This window comes from Echinops telfairi, unplaced genomic scaffold, assembly GCF_000313985.2.
Source record: "Echinops telfairi isolate 266 unplaced genomic scaffold, ASM31398v2 ScPeMD7_7422;HRSCAF=8460, whole genome shotgun sequence".
NCBI classification, from domain to species: Eukaryota; Metazoa; Chordata; class Mammalia; order Afrosoricida; family Tenrecidae; genus Echinops; species Echinops telfairi.
Window position 1 is genome coordinate 336,773 of NW_022111322.1, and position 20,390 is coordinate 357,162.

At 47.5% G+C, this 20,390-nt stretch overlaps 1 protein-coding gene across 3 annotated transcripts in view; it reads right to left on the reverse strand.

Annotated features, from left to right (window-relative positions):
- Positions 1–20,390, reverse strand: part of EPHB1 (EPH receptor B1) — a 388,725-nt gene that overhangs the window by 81,912 nt on the left and 286,423 nt on the right. For all 3 annotated transcript variants that reach the window (XM_045297818.1, XM_045297817.1, XM_004715982.4), the window contains exon 9: positions 12,537–12,659. In XM_045297818.1, the coding sequence (XP_045153753.1) occupies positions 12,537–12,659 (123 nt within the window). The remainder of the gene's footprint in view (positions 1–12,536; positions 12,660–20,390) is intronic.

Genomic DNA, 20,390 nt, shown 5'->3' on the forward strand with positions numbered 1-20,390 from the left:
AAAAAGAAAATTAAAAAGGCACACATGTGGAAGGTGTGAGGGTCATTTAGAATTTCAAAAATGTAAGACTTCATAGCAATTTTCATAAATATTTTGAAGATCTTTTCTTCTTCGAATTATGCATTTCAGAATACATTTTAACATACAGAAGTCCATGGATAATTCAGGTTAAATGTTTGAGAGGTGATGGTGACACCACGCTTCTTTATAAGAAAAATCCTAACTTTTATTTTAAAAGTTTCTGTGCACAGATAATAAACCTGGAACATTTTAATTTTAATAAAGGAGTTTGAACCCCGATAGACCCATTTACATTTGAATCGCTACTGTACTAAAGTCACTACCAGACAGTTGATTACGACTCACGGTGGTGACCCTATAGGCCAGAGTGGAACTTCCCCTGTGCGTTTCTGAGGCTGTGAATCTTTGGGAGCAGAAAGCCTCGTCTTTCTCCTGCAGAGCGGCTGGTGGGCTCAAATCGCTGACCTTGTAGTCAGCAATCAAACACATAACACTATGCCACCAAGGCTCCGTATTTATTGTGCAATAACTCTGATTTCTTCTGGTCCCTTTTAAGATAATTAATTGGAATTGCCTGCTTCTTATCTCCTAGTAAAGGTGTAGTGATACTTGGGGGAAATCCCAGGTTCCTGTAATTCGCAGTGTTCAAATATATCTTTGGTTCAGAAGACACCATGTGAAGTATAACTTGACCTAAATATTTAGTACCAAACACATTTTAAAAAGCCAGTATCTACTCCCTCTGTCTCCGGCTAGCGAACATGACATTAAAATCTCCTGATTTTCTATGGGCAAGCAGAATGAAGAGTGGTATAGGGCATAATGCATGGGGAAAAGGTGGGGGGGGGCATTTTTGGAACCAGCATGTCAGATATACGTAGAAACAAGTCTAACATTTGAGGCACCCAAAGGGGTGAGATGGCTGCCGGTCACTGTTGGGGTCCACATGGTTGTCGGAGGGTCCCCAGGCCTTCCGTCCTCAGTCTGTCGGCTCTGCTGAAACCTGTTCAGCATCACAGCAACATGCAAGCCTCCAGAGACAGACCGGGCCAGCTGTGCTTGTGGAGGGTGGGCCATGAACTCACCCCAGGAGCAGGAGAACTACCAGGACTTAAATGTGTCTGCTTAAAACACAATCCTTTTTTCAGCAGCATCTCCTAAAACCAAACTGGCTGACCCCAAGGAGAAGAATGGCCGGGAAATAAAAGCACTTCCATTCATTGGAATGCCAGGGGGCCGCTGGAAACAAATAGAGGAGTCACATGTATCAGCTTTGAAAGATGGCCACATCATACTGCCAACTGCGGGCAAGAAGAGTAAATGACACGAGAATATGAGACGTATTATGAGTTCAGACACTGCATGTACGAAGAAAAACAAGGAAAGAATCACTTTGAATTATTTTAAATTTCAAATTCTTTGTTTAAAACAGCTATACTAAATGGGTGATAATGGGAGGAGGTAAGTGGAGCTTGGTAAATTTAACATCATTTCTTTTATGTTGTTTGATGTCTACATTGTGATAATAAGCAAGCACTCCTTTGTTGTCCATGTAAGTACATTTAAAGGACCAGAACAACTGTAACTTCCCATCTCTCTATCTACACCTGTATCCACAGGTCAGATGGTAAAGCGCCTGACTGGTAGCCAAAAGGTTGGTGATGTGAATCCATTCAGAGGCAGCTGAGAAGAAAGGCCTGATGACCTGCCCCCCCAAAGGTCACATCCTTAAAAATCCCAGAGCACAGTTCTGCGCTGTATACCCTGCCATATGTTGGCATCAGCTTGATGGCAATGGATTTGGTATTGGGGTAGGAGTGGGGGGACCTGGTGTACACGGTTACTATGCTGGTTTGCCAATCAAAAGGCTGGAGGTTCAACTTCACTCAGAGGGGCCTTGCCACAACTACTGCAAAAGCAGCCATGGACAGCCCTAAGGACCACAGTTCTACTCGGACACGCAGAGGGTCACTGTGAATTGGAGTGAACTCAATGTACGGTTCAACACCTATGAGCTGATGAATCCAAATTCTGCATTTCACAAGGTTCCTGACTGAAGAACATTGCTCAGTAGTTTTCTTTGTGGCTCTAGTAATGTCTCCATTTAGCAAACAGATAAACCCAAGGGGGAAACTTTGCTAATATTTTTCTCATGGAGAAGAAAAAAAAAGCACTGACCATCTGGAGGTGGTGCCACGCACTGTGCCGGGCATCCTGACTCCTGGTCTCAGGCAACAGCCCTGTGAGCTGGATATTATCCTTGTTGTAATAATAATAATGAGAATGCCCATCTTGGTTCCCTATCATCCTGCCTCCAGGTAGGTGTGCCTCGATGAGTCATGTCCCAGGGGATAAAACTGCATGGATAGAGAGTCACAGGCCCAGTCCTCTGTGCACTGACTGCAGGTTCTCGCAGCTCAGCTGTTGTTACTGTCCAGCACATCATATCCAGGCAAGAGCTAAAGAGATGCGGATGAGTCACAGCTGAATGTCATCTTTATTGGAGGTTTCCCCCTGGGAATGGAGTTGGGGTGAGCTTATTCAGGAACCTGCACATTTGCCGATCTCAACACACACGGCTGCTGTCTGAAAGGCGGTTCAAATCCACTTGGCAGCTCCATGACCTGGGGAGCTTCTCCCTTACAAGATTACAGCCCAGGGCCCGACACACGGCTTCACTATGAGTCAAAAGGAACTCACCAGTGCCTGCCAAGGACACATCAGTGTGCAGAGTTTGGAAAAGTGCTCCCAGAACATCTGACATCCCACACAACACCCATGCATGCACTGCACTGCGTATGTGCCTACACACGCCTACACACACACACACACACACACACACACACACACACACACACACACAGAGCCAGTTGAGAATTTATATTCTCCGCCACTGGTCCTCAAAGTTGGCTGCCAACTGGTAACACGTGGGAGCCCCGCAAAGATGCGGGCTCCCACTGTAGAGAAGCTGAATCATTGCTCTGGGTGCGGCCTGGTCATCAGCGTGTTCAAAAGCAGCCTATAAACGCGGGTGCGTACGTTGTAGGTCCAGCGGAAAATTAAAATGCAAGACTTCTTGTTTGAGGATTATTTAGAATAAGGGCAGCTCCCCCTGAGCACGGGGGTGGGGTGGGGTGTGAGTGTGCACAACGACACACTTGCTGCCCAGGTGATTTTGATGGGCAGCCAAGGGTGAAGAACACAAGTGTAAACTGCCCCGGCTTATTTCAAACTGATCGGTGAACTGCTAAAAGTCCTGGAATGCCCTGGGGTTGGAGATTGTCATGAAATTCTCGCCCTCCAAGAGGAGCCCGGGTGGCGGAGTGGTGGCGTTGGGCTGTGAACCACAAGGTCAGTAGTTTGGAACCACCAGCCTCTCTGTGGGAGAAAGATGATGCTTTCTACTCCTGCAAAGTGTTAGTCTCTGGAACCCACAGAAGTCGCTCCATCCTGTCCTGTAGGATTGCTATGAGTCAGCATCTACTCAGTGTCAGTATGATGTGGGAGACCTGGGTTCAATTCCCAGACAAGGTACCTCAAGTGCATCACCTTTAACCCTATAACACCTGAAGTTTTAATTTCAGGAAAAAAATATTTTTTTGTTTTTATTTTTTAACTTTCGTAGTTATCAATATATAGTCATATATGCATTTGATTAAATGTTACGAGAACCTTGTGCTCGGCTAACAGAAACTCAGTAACCCTTAAGCAGCGTCTTCCTTTTCTTTTTCCTCCCTTAAGTGCTTAAAGTGGTACGTTAAGAATTCTACAGAGCATGGCGTTTGGCGTGAAAACATCAGGCGCGTCTGTCAGTGGACTTGTGTGTTGCTGTGATGCCAACAGGCTTCAGTGGAGCTTCCAGGCTCAGACAGATTGGTGATCCACGAGAGGGTGCCAAAAAGTTGGTGGGAAAAAAGTGGAATGAAAAGAGAATGGAATTTTCCCATGTATTTTTGAAGGCCCCTCGAACTTCTGAAAACCAGCCAGTGGAAGCTTCCTGGATCAACAGCGCGATCCCACTGGCATCACCATAAGTTGGGGACAACTTGACAACAGGCCCCCTGGAAGGTGTCCCAGCACTGTGCAGTGTGTGCAGGCGGCCTGACGCACAGGGCAGGGTTTGGAGATGCAAGTGGAGGGAAGATAAAACACAGGAAACAACCAACGGGTGTCTCGGAAAAGTTATCGTTTTAAAACTTTGTGGATCAAAAAAACCAAAAACAGAACAAAAAATCTCAAACCAAACACCCTGCCATCGAGTCAATGCTGACTGACAGCAACCCTACAGGACACGGTAGACCTGCCTCTGTGGGCTTCCGGGACTGCGGATTTATGGGAGTAGAAAGCCTCCTCTTTCTCCCTTGGAGCTGCTGCTGGTTTCGAACTGCAGGCAGCAGCACAACACTTAACCACGTCCCCGGGATCCCGCCTGGATCAAAGGGTCGGCCTCCTTGGCCAGTGCTAGTTCATTGTTGCATCTTTGCTTCGGACTGGTCTCCATGTGAAGTGCTTCTATGATTTTGACCTCAGCTCCCAGGGGCTGTAGGAGTTTTGATTTTAAGTTCGTCATTTTGATTTTATGTTCTTTTCCACGAGGGGGACGAGTGGGGGGGGAGGCAATGCCTAGAGGACCCTGGGGCCAAGTGGACTTCGCAGTCGTGAGGGCGGTGGGGAAGTGTCCCTGCTCTCAGAAAGGACCCTGCGTCGCTGGCAAGCAGCAGCGTCAGGAACAATGATGCTGTAAAAATAGCTCCCTTCCTAGCTGGCAAAGAAATGACTTCATCTCCTCCTCGCCCGGAGGTTTCCAACGCACCAACTACAAGGAAAGTTGCTCCAGACCTAATCCGGCCGTAATGAGGTGGGTGCAGCGCAGCTGGGAGGAAAAGGCCTGCAGGAGGGCAGGGTGCTCCTCTGCAGAGGTCGGCTTTCCCTTCTCTGTATGAGAACAAGGACATCATGCCGTCTGGCCTTCCTGGGTGAGGAGTGAGCGAGACTGGTTGGCACACCACGAACTTTGTGAGACACAAGAGGAGAAAGGGGGGTGGCGGGGGTATTGGAAAAGAAAAGTCGGAAAAAAACAAAAAAGGCAAAGTTGGTTTCTGCGACCTTAAGAGACTCGGAGGGGGGCAGATCCGGGACACACTAGAGCAGCCAATCTCAACCTGTGGATTGCGACCCCTTTGGGGTATCGAACAACCCTTTCCCAGGGGTCACTTAAGACCATGGGAAAACACTTATTTCCCATGGTCTTAGGAACCGAGACCCCACTCCTCTATCTGTCTCCAGGCGGTCTGCCCACATGCAGATACACCCACATACGAGTACCAGCATGAAGACTGTTACCCATGCTACACCATGCTTCAAGACAAAATTTCATTGATTTGTCATTAGAAATGAATATTTCACAATGTATAATTACATATTGTTTTTGTGATTCATCATTATGCTTTAATTTGTTCAATTTGTAACAATGAAAATACATCCTGCATATCAGATATTTACACGATGATTCATAATAGTAGCAAAATTATAGTTATGAAATAGCAACAAAAATAATTTTATGGTGGGGGGGGTCACCACAACATGATGAACTGTTTTAAAGGGCCAACCCATTAGGAAGGTTGAGAACCGTTGAGATTTTGGCAGTGGATGGTGGGGAAGTCCCTCCCTTGCCTGGCCTTCTGGTCTTGAGGCCAGCCTACGATGCTGAAACCTAAGGTCTCTAACCCCTAGCAGCTCCACAGACTCACAGACAGGAGGGTGTCAATGGACATGCCCCTCTCATGAATAACAATGCAAAAAAAAAATCAAGGCCATGTGTTGCTTAAGATCCAAGTCACTGCTCACACCTGACCTCAGGCTCATAGACTATCCTCAAAAAAGTATGCTTTAAAAATGTTTTTTTCCCATAATATGAACTCTATACGAGCTCCAAATCACGGCCATGACTTTTTCATTTTTTAATAAAAATTAATAACATTAAATATTTTCCACAAAATCAAGTATTAACTTACAAATCTCTGGGCAGTGGTGGGTTTGTTTCTAGCTGCGAGGGAAGTGACTTCTGACCTCAAGCGACCTTGTGTGGACAGCGCGACTGCCCGTTAGGGTGAAACAGATCACTCTCAGGAGCCGACTCCCTTCCCCGCTACAGTCAGCGTCCCCTAGGACCCTGTTGGAATACAGATTCTCCTGTCCCATGCAGCTTTGCATCAATTCCAACTCACAGCACGTCTGCAGGACAGTGTAGAATTACTCCCACGGGGTTTACAGAGCTGTAACATTTACAGAGCAGACATCTGTCCCCTGCACAGTGGCTGGTGGGTCTGAATGACCAACTCTTTGGCTATCAGTCGAGCTCTTGAAAGTTACCTGGGCACCTTCTGTCCTAATTCGATCTACTGAATCAGAGGCTCTGGAGTGGCCATTAGCCTGCCTCTGAGAGATTCTGAGGCGGGGGGGCGGGGGGCTCAAGTTTGAGAAGCACTGTCCTCTAGCCTGTCAGCTGATGGTAATTTGGCCAGTGCCCGGGATCATCCTCTGACAGCTGCTAAAATGAATCCCTACGAGTTTAAGCTGCTTGCCGGCTCCTCTTCCCTGCCTTCCTTTACAAAATAAGGAAGAGAGAAAATGTGGTTCAGCTGCATTAAATGCCTCAACTATTATATATAAAATCAGAAGGAAGGAATTTTCAATTTTTGAAAATGAAACATCCAACCTACCAGCAGGTATTTCAAGCTGTAGCTGCTGGCTATGTGCGGCTCCAATCTACACACAATTGCACACACACTCTCTTTTTCAGCAGCATTTTGAAGTCACAAACTGCCTTGGGGGAGAGAAAGGAAAAATGGAATTTCTAGTTGCTAATGCTAGCTTATACCAGAATCAGAACTTTTAAAGAATAAATTGAAATTAGGTTTTAATGTATGGTTTCAAGAAAATTGTGCTATGTTAGCATAGCAAGCTGAGTAGGTTAAGCCAGCAATAGGTGGACAATGGCATGCCTTCCACTACATCCCGACCCTGTACTAAGGACAGACATTACTAACTGATCACAGTCCTCCCCATCCTTCTCAGTAGAGTGCCCCAGGTGTCCATTAGCAGATGACTGGAATTGGCACATTAGATGGAACCTGCTTGACAGCTACAGTGTCCACAATATCAAACACCCAGATGGTGAGAACAAAATTAGTTTTTGTTGTTTTGAAACAAGAGTTGCCTATTTATAAAACACAATGTTAGAAAGAACTTATTTTCATAATATAAGTGAGCACATATAATAAAATGTGAACTAGATATGTGATGGGTGTAGGTGCACCACCACATGGGGATGCTGAACGCTGGGACAGCAAATAGTTCCTAGCAAAGAGGCTTGGGCATTCTGAACTGACAGACTGAATTTACCACCAGAAGCAATGCCTCTGACTATCTACCTACTCTTTTCCAGGACAGTAATGAATGCTGCAGATAGTGTGAGGATTAACTGAACCCATTCAGATCAGTCATATCTGTGTCTAATTCTTGCTCTATCGTTAACTCATCTGGTAGTGAGACTGTGGGCACACTCTACTTTGAATCTGGATTTCCTCGTCGGTTTAAAGATACACACATACAACCATAATTCACAGGGCTATAAGAGGGTGAAATGTGGTAATGCTGTGAGGTATGTAGGGCAGTGCCAGTGAGCATTCAATGCACTACCGATTATAATGATAATTACTGGTGACCTTTCCTTGATTTCCTCATCTAGACCCTTCCTGTAGTGACTCTTACCAAGTAGGAGACCACGTTCATGCTGTCCAGCCTCACTGCATTGGACTCTAAGAGAGTCAGACTGGCTGATGACCTCTCCATGAAAACATCCCCATGGAAACCCACCCATTTTGTCAGAGAGATGTACACACTGGGTCTTAGCTGGATTCCCAGGGGTGTCCCCATTCCCATCTATACCCATCACTGATACCCTCACCCCAGCTCTCTTTGCCTAGTCCTCTCACTGCAAGCCTCCACTCCTTCAGAAAGAGTCATCTGTGAAAATGTTGCACCAGTGGCCACTGGAGACAGAAGAAGATGTATTTCTTAATTATAGTACAATCGGCAAGTCTCCTCCTCAATGACACCTCTGTTATTATCACTACGACATTGGTATGCACTGGACAATCATGTTCAGGGATGCTGCACACAGGTATGCATGCTATGCACTGCACAACTGAGAGGTGTTGTACATGATGTAGGGCCTAATTGTATATGGCAGCCCTACTGCATGTCGTGGGCAAGTATACAGATCAAACTGATCCACGTTAATGTGTTGCAGCGGACCTGTGAGGTGACACATAGCAGTCAGACTTGTGAGACTTGTGAGAGCCTGCATGTCCCAAAAGTATCTGGGAGGCCTGCTGCCCTCGCTTTAGGGACTGTGAGTTCCCTCCTTGTCTGCAGGGAGTAGAAGGACTGACCTCACAGTCGCAGTCCAGCTCTCTAGCCTCACTTCATTCTCATGAACTCTATGGTGGTCCTCCACATTTTTATTCCTCTCATGCTTTCTCCCAAGGACCTGGTTTCACTCAGCAATATTCAACAAAGGCTCATCTGAGCATCCAAATGCACAAATTAGGGTATGCACATAGGTTCCCTCACTCCATAGATAAACCTTAACACTTATCATTTTAAAATGGACAGTAAACAAATAACTGCACAATTTATGAATGATTTAGTTACAATTCGATCATCTTGGCTCACACCTGATTCACATTTTTAAAAACTTCATTTGTTCAACAATCTCAACAACTTTAGAAGACATTTTGGTAATTGATGCAAGTCTTCAGCTATGGCGTTCTAGATTTGGCTCCACCGGTTTTCATTCAAGTGCACAACCACCGCGCCACAGCCCTGGGGCAAGGCAGCCTTAACCCTTCCTGAAAAGTGTTTAATGCAATGCCCCTTAGTCCTAGTCACAGCCTCTCTGCCATCTGTCCCCATAAATTCCAGACTCACTGGACATTCCCTTTGCTAGGGCTGGATCGAACCCATGCCGTAGAGAAGCTCAGTTGCTTGGAGTCAGTCTTCCTCACCACGCACGAGCAGCCGTCTCACGTCCTCTCTGGACATTCAGATGATGGCCCATGACTCGGATTCATCCTCCACAGTCCTACTCATCCGTTCTACTGTCCTCTTCCAATCCAATCCAACCCAAACCCAGCATTTCCCAAATTAGTCTCCCTAGAACCTCCTTCATCACCCACTCACTTGGAAACTTCCAGGAGTTAATTTTCTATAGTATAAAATCCACACTGCAGCCCCTGGATCTCTAATTTCCAGATTGAAAACTCAGTACTTACCCTATGAATCCATTCCCCAACAGGTTTCTCTCTGCCTTGCTCTCAAGAGATGCCACACAGATTGTCTGCCCATCTGAGGACGCTACATTGCTCAGGGGCCCTGGGCCAGGTCCCTATCCTTAAGTCTCTTCCTGCCATCACACCTCACCTTCGCCCATTTTCAGGGTCATCTGCTCTCTAGGGCCTCACTTAGCTCTTTGGTGTCCAGCCCCCAATCACTGAGGAACATCACATATCTGTGTCCTAGATAATAGACCCTGATGGCAGGGACTGGGAGGCAGGAGCAGGGCATTCTCTCAGCCCCCACCATAATCAGGGGCCCAGAATCAACTCCATCCCTCCTGCACCCATCCCAGCCCTCCCGCTGACTCTACACTCAGCAAATGACTGGTTCCTTTGCAGCTTCTTTGATAGGGCCTTGTATCATTGGAAGGCAGTGACATGCTGGTTAGTGGTAAACTACCAGTTCTCTGAAAAACAAACCCCCAATATCTCTGGTCTGCAGCATTTGTGGATTCTCATGCTGCAGATATGCCTGCCAGGGTGGGTGATGAGCTACCAACGTGATGTGACTGGACATGGAGTGGGAAAGCAATGTGCACAGTGGGAGCTCACTCCTGCACACCACTGCTGGAAGGGCATGCTCATTTTCCGCCATCGATAAAGGGCTTTCCCTCCCTTTCACTGCCTCATCTGCCTCTGCATTTCATCCCCCACTCCCCCCAAAGCCCCAGTTCTACTAGTTTTCATAATTTAAGGCTCACACCTTAAGCCTCCTCCTAACATTCTTCTGCGTAGGTCCACCGCGTGTGAATGGAAGAAGAAAGAAGGTAAGAAGGGAGGAAGGGAGGGAGGCAGGCACGGAGGGGGGTCAGGGAGGGATGAGCAACGATTCCCGCTTCCTCTGGTCATGTTTTCCTGCCGTTCTGCAACCCCATTTGAAGCCCTGCTCTAAATCTTCAGTGCAAATACAAATGCACTGTCTGAATCCGGCCTCATACAATTTCTTTAAAAACAAACAAACCCCCTTGATTATCACACCAGCTCTTGGGGTACAAAGCAGAGTCCATTTCAGTGAGAGTAGGCTGTGAGGGAAGAAGCAAAGGTGTCGTGACAAAGGAGGTCAAAGGTGAGAAAAGAAAAGTCAGGTCCAGCCAGGAGTACTGGCTGTGAAGCCTGGGTGTCATTACATAGAGCGAATGGGCAGGCCTAATGATTCCTTTGGGGGTGCTCTGAATCACGAGCGATACGTGTCCGGTAGAGGGTGGTCAGCAGTAGCTGGGCACGAGTCTTTGTGCCATGCTGTTGGGCATCACAGTAACTGCTAAATGCATTGATTCTCCCCCAATAGCATGTGAGCCACACGGAGGATGGGATCTTCTCTGAGCAGAATGCACAAACAATGCTATACACATATGGAAGGTGAAAGATGGGGCACGGCCATCAATTGTCTCTTGATAGGCACCTAGCGGTTGGTGAGCTCACTCCAAATTGTAACTCCCTGACAGGGTCATAAAGTGAGAGGACTCTTTACGCCTCCCCTGACAAAGGCAGGGAGGGGCTGACGTGTGCTCTCTGAGATGAAATGCAGTCCAGAAACACTGCTTTAAGCACGTGACATAAATAACAACATTAAAACCACCAGCACCATTACCACATGCCATAACGACAATTAATAATGAGGGGACACAGAGTGCAGGACTAAAAGCCCACCTCCCAAACACTCTTTCCACTTTACAGGAGAAAGCTGAGCCCCTAAAGAGTCATCCAATTTATCTGGCACCCAGCCTTCCAAGGCATGATCCTTAAATATGTCAGCGTCCAAAGGGGAAGAAAAAATCATTTGCACAGAAGCGAACGTCGTGGTGCAGTAAGTATTTAATGAAAGTCAATGGGAACGAGGTATGGGCTCACGTGGATCAGATTACAGTCAGGCAGCTGCAACTCCTGAGGAGTTGGTGGGAGAGCTGTGTGGCCTCACAAGGAGGGTCCCAGCACCCCCCCACCACAGCGATGCTGGTACGCATGCTAGCAGCACTTCAAGAGCATGAACAAGGTAGCCTAATAGGGCAACTTTCAAATGTGACTTCCAATTTCCCAGATGGCTTTTTGACCCCACAGCGCATTAAGAGAATCAGTGAATGGAAGGATGGTGACATGCCCTCTAAAGATAATATATGAACCATCTGTCGGCAAGACTTTGACGAAGTATACTGTATTGACTTAAAATATCACAGTGAGACGGGCAATTCCGCGGGCTCCAAGATATTTACATGAGTCCAGCGTTTCTCGACGTAGGAGGTGGACTGCACATGTAGGGAAGGAAGACCGAACGAGAACTGAAGGAGAAAAGACAAACGATGTTGCAGAAGAAAAGACAAATCAGGAAGACGACACAGAGCAAACACACATTTTAAGAAGCCTCCGAAGGGCAGGAGATGAGGCAGTAAAGAGCTCACTTAGGAACGAATGGTAGTTGTTTCATGTTTGGTCGCATTCCCATTAACAAGGCTGGGCCCATTACCACATTGACCCAACCAAATGAACCAGTGTGGTTTCCTGAGGGCAGCTATGCGGAGGGCAATCCCATGCCAATGCAGCAAAATGAATGGGCGAAGACCTACTTCTTGGGAGTGAACTTTGTCTTCTGTTGCCACATATGACCTTTTGTCACAAACCTGGCTGCAAATAGCTGTTTTCCGGAAAGTCAGCATGGTCTGTCTTCCAATGCACACAAGTGGGAACAGAAATTTGGGCTTAGACCTTTGGGAGTATCACTGTCAGTGACCCACATCTGAGGTCCAGCATGTATACTTCAAATGGCATATTTCTCCCAGAGGCTGCTCAGTTGAGTACCTTGTGCCTCTAACTTATCTGAATTTGCTGGTCCACTTCCAGAGCCGTTAGTGAATGTCTGAAACTACAGCTGCCTCCTCTGACACGCCAGACAAACTTGGCCACCATGATTCAAGGTGCCCAAAAGATTCAGAATGCTGTTGTCTTTCTGCTGAGACACTCGATGTGGAAGGCTCATCCTCATCGTCTAAGGAGAAAGATGGTAGAAGGCTCTTTCCCAATGAGATGCCTTTTTAAGCAGAAAGGGAGCGCTTAGAGTGGTGGGAAGAAGACCTTTGGACACCAAAAGGGTAGAAACGAGGGGTGGGGAAAGAGCCATACCTGCTCCGATGACCTCTTCAATTTTCACAAAAGAGACATCGATCTCCTTGGCAAACTCCCGCACCGCCTCGTTGGGGTCCTCGTAAGTGAAGGGGTCAATGTAGATCTTCATCCCTGGGGAGCCTTGTTGGAGGAGATAAGCAGGGTTAACATTCCAAAGCGTTCACGGTCAACAGTAAGCACTGGCTGATGCCCTGAACACTAAGGGCATCCCTGAGAGGACTTGTCCTATCCACTGGCTGCAACTGTCCTTTGCCACTCAGTCCGGCCTCCCCATCTCCCACCCCCAGGGCCACTCTAGCCTGGTCCTCTGCCCTCTACTTCTCCTCCATATTTTCTTCTTTACTGTGTGTGCTCTTGATGAAATGTGAAGCAGATTACTTATAAGTGACAGATCGGGACCAGTTCCCACACTGGCGCTCACAAACGGCAAGAAGCTGATTGATGCCAACCAAGTGCGTTAGCAGAAAAGTGGTGGTAAAATGGTAGGGGAGATATCAATATTTATCAACTTGACAACTTTCCTGAGTGGAGGCCACTCTTAGAGTTATAACCGAAGACCGTGATCCAGGACTACAAGAGGGATGAGGATGGATTTCAAAAGAAGGAAAGAAAGAAACAGTGATTAGAAAGCACTCACATTGGAAGTGCCAGAGAAGCGTACCAGAGAAGAAAACGCGAAGAGAAAAGCTTAGAAAATAAGAATCAAGAAAAGACCAAAGTCTACCTAGAAAAAGGAAAGAAAAATGATAATTGAACCCCTATGCCTTCAGACCACTGAAGTCGGAAATTGAGTAAGATGGAGAACAGGAAACACAGAAAGGAATATGTACTGTGTCACTGATGTGGCAAGATAAATAGGTGTGTATGGGCACAAAAGAGAATTGTCATTGCAGAAGGAAATCCATGCAAAGAGTGGAGGAGGGGGGACAAAAAAGTAAATGGAAGAAACAAGAAGCAAATGAATTCATTCACAAGGGTCAATGTGGGTGACGTGTCAGTGGGCAAAGAACAGAAACGATCCCCATGGTGGTAGAGTTGTTGGAAGGGATAGGGACTTGGAGAGCCAAACAGTCTGGTCTCAGAAGCTCATCCTTGGGGGAAAGGGAAATTCTGCCTCCAGCTGTGCTATCTAGGTCAGGAGTCAGATCAGCAGGGCAGGCCCTCAGGAAAGCCAGACAGCTTCACACCTGATGGCTGGGACCAAGGCAAAGGCTCCTGAGCTCAGTCTCAGCATCACATCCCACCCCAGCCCCACCTCCTCACTTGGCTTAGTCTCTGGTGACTCCCAGCCCTTCCCACACGCGCAAGTTTTGACATGTTGCACTCAGAATAACGGCCGAGGCTTCTCTACCTCTCCCAAATTAATGTTGCCCTAGCCCCCAATTCAGACAAAGAAGGAAGATACGGCAAGTGATTGAAAGGGAAGATTTTTATGCCCAAGAGAGCCAAGTACTCTGCCCCGAAGAAGTGTCTCTTCTTTTAAAAAATGTATTTTCCATTTGTTCAATTAAAATCCACCCCCAGCATGGTGGATGGCTTGTTTTAGGATGGTTAAGGCCATGCTAGAATATTCCTGGGGTGCTTTGGTGGTAGAAACATTTGCCGTGCTCAGCGGCTAACAGAAAGATTAGCATCTACTCAGCAGTGCACTGGAGTACAGGTCTGATGGTCTGTTCCTGAAAAAATTAGCCTTTGAAAGGCCTGTGCAGCACAGTTCTCCTCTGACACCCAAGAGGTCTCCGTGAGGTAGAAGGGACTCAGTACCAGTGGTCAGAAGGGCCCTTGGGAAGTTTGAGGTGGTACTGACTTTTGAATGTGCTGATTCCATTTGGACAAATCACGTGGGTCTTCATCTTTATGTTAGGATGTTCTAAACCCTGGAGGATGTGAAGAGTGTAGACATGCAGAGAGAGAGAGAACAAAGGCCAGCAACCAGAGTAGAACTGCTGCTGCGGGTTTTCGAGCAGAAAACCTTATGTATGTCTCCCTTGGAGTGACTGGTTTTCAACCGCTGACCCTGTGGTTAGCAGCCGAACAGGTAAGCCCCTATGCCAACAGGGTTCCTACCCTTCAGTAACAGTGGAGAAATAGGAAAATAGAGATGGGGGTAGGATGGACTGGTGGTCAGTCATCTCTTTTTCAAGAAAAAGTTTCTTGGATTAGTGAAACCACGCGGAAAGCATCTAGAGATTACAGAGCAGAACCTCCAGGCAGCCACTGCTTTGCGTTCTCCTCCCAGATGCAAACCTTAAACCAGGGTTTGAATGCAAGTGCTTCATCTGGGAGGTGATACTGCAAAGCACCTGTAGGTGCACTGGGAAGATGGGAAATGTAAGGCAGCAGTAGACATGTGGGCAACGGAAGCAGGTAGAATGATCGTGAGGAAGTGCTGAGACGCTGTGCAGAAGACCATAGGCCTCAGAGTCGGCCCATTCTAGGACTGGCCCAGACCAATTCCCACCAATCACTGGCTGAAGCTGCGTGGCCTGCTGTAGGTGGCCGGGGAGGTTCTCTGAGCCAGAGAAAGCTCTGGCGTAGAGACATGTAAATCGGTGGGATTCGGTCAGTGTGCACAGGAGACGAAATGAGGGCAGACCCCTTCAAAATGCAAAAGGGACAGCAGGCCAGTCTAACAACCCGTGACCTCTCCCCAAAGCTATGCTGGAGGAGAGCCAGGGTAGGGAAGAAAGGGCCCAGATGTTGGGGACCATGGGGGAGAGCAGAACCCCGAGGCTCCCACGGTTGTTGCTGGCCGTCGGTAAGTTGGTTCTGACTCACGGTCCCCAGTGGAGACTTGTCTAGGCTTTCATCTTCATGGGAACAGGATGCCAGGTCTTTTCTACTGGGGAGCCCCTGTGAGGGGTACCAGCTGCCAATCAACTGCTGCGCTACCTGGTTTCAGCACAGGGCAGTGAACTCACTCACTCACTCACTCACTCACTCACTCACTCACTCACTCACTGTCATTGGGCCGGTGCCCACTCACAACGACCCTGTAGGGCAGGGTAGAAGTGCCACGGGGACTTTCCAAGACGAACTCTTTATGGGAGTAGAAAGCCTCATCTTTCTCCCGAGGGTGCCTTTTTACTAGCCCTGCAAAATAGGCTAAGTCCATGCACCTCTCTTAACAGTTTCCATGGAGGAGCCGATAACATCCTTCTCCCAGGGAGGTTGTGGGATTAAAGAACATAATGGCAATAGGTTACTTTGCCTGGTGTATAAGTACAGTGTGGACTTGCTGACTTCTACGCTCATTATTATTATCATCATCAGTAAATTGTTCTCGGAAGTGTTTGGGAAAGAAGGGAAGAGCAGCGAGGTGGGGGGAGGGGCAGTGGGCGATGCAAGCTGCTTAAAGGTGATAATAGTTACTTAAAAAAAAAAACAAACCAAAAACACCCTACCTTGTTATTTTAGGTCCAGGGCTTTTAAACCATGTATGTTAGCTGTCCTGCAAGCACTCTTCCCTGGAAACTAATTAAACCATCTAGAATGTGCTGTGATGAACGGTTACCAAGTGAAGCCATATATAAGGATGAATGGGAGAGGTTTCTGAGCTAATGAGCTTTATAGACATTGGCCCCAATCAGTGCAGGAAAAGAGCTATTCCCAGGAGGGCGATGGCTCATCCCTTGATGGAGCTAGGATGGGATCTTTGAGGCCAGTAATGCACAACTAAGTGCAGCCAAATGGGAGAAAGTTCACACTTTGGTGACAACGGAGGCAATTTGCGCATAAAGGGAGGTGCACTACCCCCAGCCTCCTATGTGCCTGTGGGTACATGCCTGCACGTGTGTGGATGGTATGAAGTGACAACTGCTGTGCTGGGGACAGTGGTCATCACTGAAGTCTTTCATAAGAAACTGGGGAGGCTGCTTCTAGGTCACCAGAGAATGTCCCAATTGCTGCCTCTGGAGACCCTGGATGGGGCAAACGGCCACACCGATGGAAAGGCTGGTGGGGCCAGTCTACATAGAGGCACTTAGAAGAAAGGCCTGGCTGACTGGTGCTGGAGGAAGGCCGGCCACTGCCAACCCTCCCTGTGGAGGACAGCTCCACTCTGGCACACACAGGTCAGCAGGCGTCCATTCGACTCAGCAGCAACTGGGGCTGATACAGGGCTGCTGCATCTGGGCAACAGGCGCAATCCTTCCTCGCAGCAAGGCAAGCACTGTCAAGTGGGGCAAGGAAACAGGAAAGATGAAATCAAAGGCCCAACCCATTGCTCGAGCTCAATGCCTTTCCTCTGACGAAAGGGCGCTCGGAAGGACTGCCCGGGCCCTGGACCTGGGCCTCTGCTGGGCAGGAAGGCGGCTATTCTAAATCGGGAGAGTGATCTGGCCTGGGCACGTGCGCGTGACGGCTCCTGCTGTGCCTACCTCATCTCGACATGACACCGCTCCCAGACCTCGTGCCTGCGTGACAGCTAGCCGTTCTCAACCCCCAGAAGACGATGAGGGGAAAATGCCTCTGGCTAGGCGGAACAGGTCATTTGTCTTCTGGCTCATTTTGTGTTTCTGCATAAATCCTGCATCAGCCTGTTCCTGCTCCCACTTGCCAGAGAGCAGTTTTTAATTATCAGGAAAATGGTATTTAGCGCAATGAATCACCAGCCAGTGAACAAGGAATTCAAGTCAGCGACGGAGACAGGCACAGCCAAACATTTGGAGACAGGGCTCAGAAAATGTTCTCAAATTGTGAGTGTTGGGGAAACAGTATCAGCGGCAGTAATAGTATCAGCTGTGCTGTTATCTCAATAACACAGAACGTTTTTAAATGGTCTGCACAATACTTGTGCATGTAATTGTTACTGTTAATACTATGTGTTTAAAATATTTTGTAGTTTTCAATTATTTTTCACATAGGCTTGACACAGAAATTCTATGTATGGATCTAAATTTCTGATGGCTTGTGTCTTTAGAGAGACAAAGATCTTAACTGTTAAAATCTTCTAGTTTAGTCATATCTATTAACAATATAATTTGTACAGATATTCTTTGACCTCTAAACCATTTTACGCTAACCCTGTATCCCACATCAGATTGTCTACAGCTGTAAAGGGCAATCATCCAACCGATTCGCACATCTCAAACATAGTCCAAGATATTAAATATGTTAGGTTTGGGGACAAATGCCTTGGCCACTTTGTAGTGCTTTCTTCCACGGAACTGAGCAGTCTTTGAAACGGGAGACACTTCCGGCCACGGCCAGTGACCCTGCATCATTCATTACGTCACCGTGCTCTGAAAGGTGAAGAGGCTGGACGAGCTTTGGGACGCCAGCAGATATGTGCGACATAGCTGAAAAGTTAGCTGGAGACACGTAAAAATGCCAAGAGGCTCAGAGCAGACCAGAAGTGGGCTGGTAAAAGGCCAAATCCCCAGAGTAGATGCTACTAGTAGGTGCTACCTGGTTACACACTGGGATCCTATATGCAAGGCCAGCAGTGGGAAACACCAGCCGCTCCTCGGGGAAAAGATGCGGCTTTCTACTCCCATAAAGAATGACAGCGCTGGACACCCCTAGGGGCATCTACTCATCTACTAAGGTCCCTATGAGTCAACTTGACTCAACGGGAGTGGGCTGTTTCTTGGGAGGTGGGAGGGGATGGGGATGAAAAGGGAAAAGACTGCATGCCCTCATTCAGGAAGAGTGAAAAAGCAGTACTATGGACATCACTGTGGGTACGTGAGGACCACGACCACCCATGTGGTTTCAGAAATGCCAAGAAGATGCTGATGCTGCCCAGCTGGTGGATGGTTCCCAGAAACCCACGGTTGGTTTTGAAGAGGGTGTATATAGTAGGTTGCTTATGTCTTTGCATGCCAGGAGGTTTTTAGAGAGCCGTGGAAAAACGGGGAAGTGTGCCTCCTTGTTCCTCATTCTTAATGCAAGGCAAAGAGACTTGGTTAAGTCTCTTGTGACTTAACTAAGACTGACTGGTCCTGATATTCAAGATCAAAAGAGAAGCTGTTTATGGATCCACACAGACAACTGTTCCTGGAAGGGACTTCGGGCCAGCCCAACCAATCCTCTGCCTCAGAATACTGATCATCCCTTCTTCTTCTAGGCACCCCACCAACACTGTGCTGGAATCTAGAGGGCTACAGAAAAAGCCAAGCTCATGAGGTCCTTCAGGTGATTAAGATATGAAGTAACTAGAGAACAATGCTGGATGGTTTAGAATCAGAACCTGGAAATAAGTTGCAAGGGACTATTGAACCTAGAGGTGGTAGGGAGCTATGGGTACCAGGGGCCAGATCCGAATCCTAGAAGCTCCCTGATTCCAGTTGAACTTGAGGACCAAGTAAACATGGTCCTGCACTGAAGGGGGAGTTTCTTGGAGTGTCACGAGGTGGAGCTCTCGAGCAGCCTGGCTGTGCTTCAGTGAGGACGAGGGAAGGGCCAGTTTGAAAGACAGGGAAGGGGATTTGGGGTGGAACAGCATGGATGCACTAGTGCAGGGAGGGTCTGGATTGTGCTAAGATTCGGATTCAGAGATGACAAACGCTCTATCGACAGGGGAGGGCTGTGCTGAGATCAGGGCACTGGCGAATTGATCTGCTGGCAGCCGGCAGCGTTCTGCATGCACTGTAGTGGGGAACGGGTTGCAGGCTGGTGAGCCAGCTATTAGACTGTTGCAGTAATTAAGGTGTGAGACAACAGAGATTCCATCCCAAATGCTGAGGTGAGACCAGACGGAACAAGAGAAATTTCAACTGAGAAATTGTAGTTCTTGGTGATCAATTAGAGATGGGGACTAGGGAGAGGCAGAAAGAATCCCAACTGTTGCCAAGACTTCTAGAAAAATAGTGGTGGTATTAACCAGGACATTGGACTAGAAAACGTCTGATAAGGAAGGTGACACATTAGGGTTGCAGACTTTGAGTTGACAAACGAAATAGATAAGTGCCCAGAATGGCACACATGGTTATGAGTTCAGTTACTACCCTAAAGGGTGAAGGTTCCAGATCACCCAGAAAGGTCTAGCAATCTACGTTTGAAAGAGTGGCCCTGGAGAGCCCCCTAGCGCACAGCTGTGACTGACATGCCTGTGCGCACCAGGATCTGCAGCGTGTGATCCTGGTGGTGGACAGGAAACTCAGACGAGAAAGCAAGTGGGAAGACTGAATTCATCTACACAGGAAGATGGCCGAAGCTGTTTATGTGAAGGGTTGAAAAGTGCCAATTTGGGGGAGGAGATCTAAGCCTAAAGGTTGATGAGCAAGACCAACCACTGAGGGTCAAGACCAGGATTATTTGAGTGTGGTTTTGTCTTTTTCCATGACAGAGCACAGGCCATGTGGATTTCCAGACAGGGCTTTCGAAAGAACTCAACAAGGGAGATCCAAGCTAAGTAGTGAGGCCAAGTGGAAAAGCGATAGATCTAAGGTGGACTTCTTGCCATCTTCTATTTGGATAATCTTGTTTTAAGATTTGCTTTAAAAGCCATTGAATATCTAACTGTTAAAAAAGGAAGAGTGGGCACAAGGCTGCATCCTACTGTGGACACTTGTGTAGGAAAATGAGTTTAATATTTCCCTGCTTCTTAGGTACAAATTGTCAGGCAGGGCTGGCAGGTCCTTCCAGGCAAGCCCACTGATTACTAACCATTGAAATCCTGCTGGTAATTCAAGGCCAGTAGTCAATGAGCTCAGAACTAGAAGAGTTAACACAGATTTAGGAGCTCTGGCTTTGAGCCAGCAGTAGAAACACAGGGTAAACTTAGCTCATTAAATTTATTTGACATTTATTCAGCACCCACTGTAAACTCAGCCACCTTTTGCGTCAAGGGACCTTTCCTTCTCTCCCATAGGTCTTTATCAGGCACTCATGTTTCGGTCATCTCCA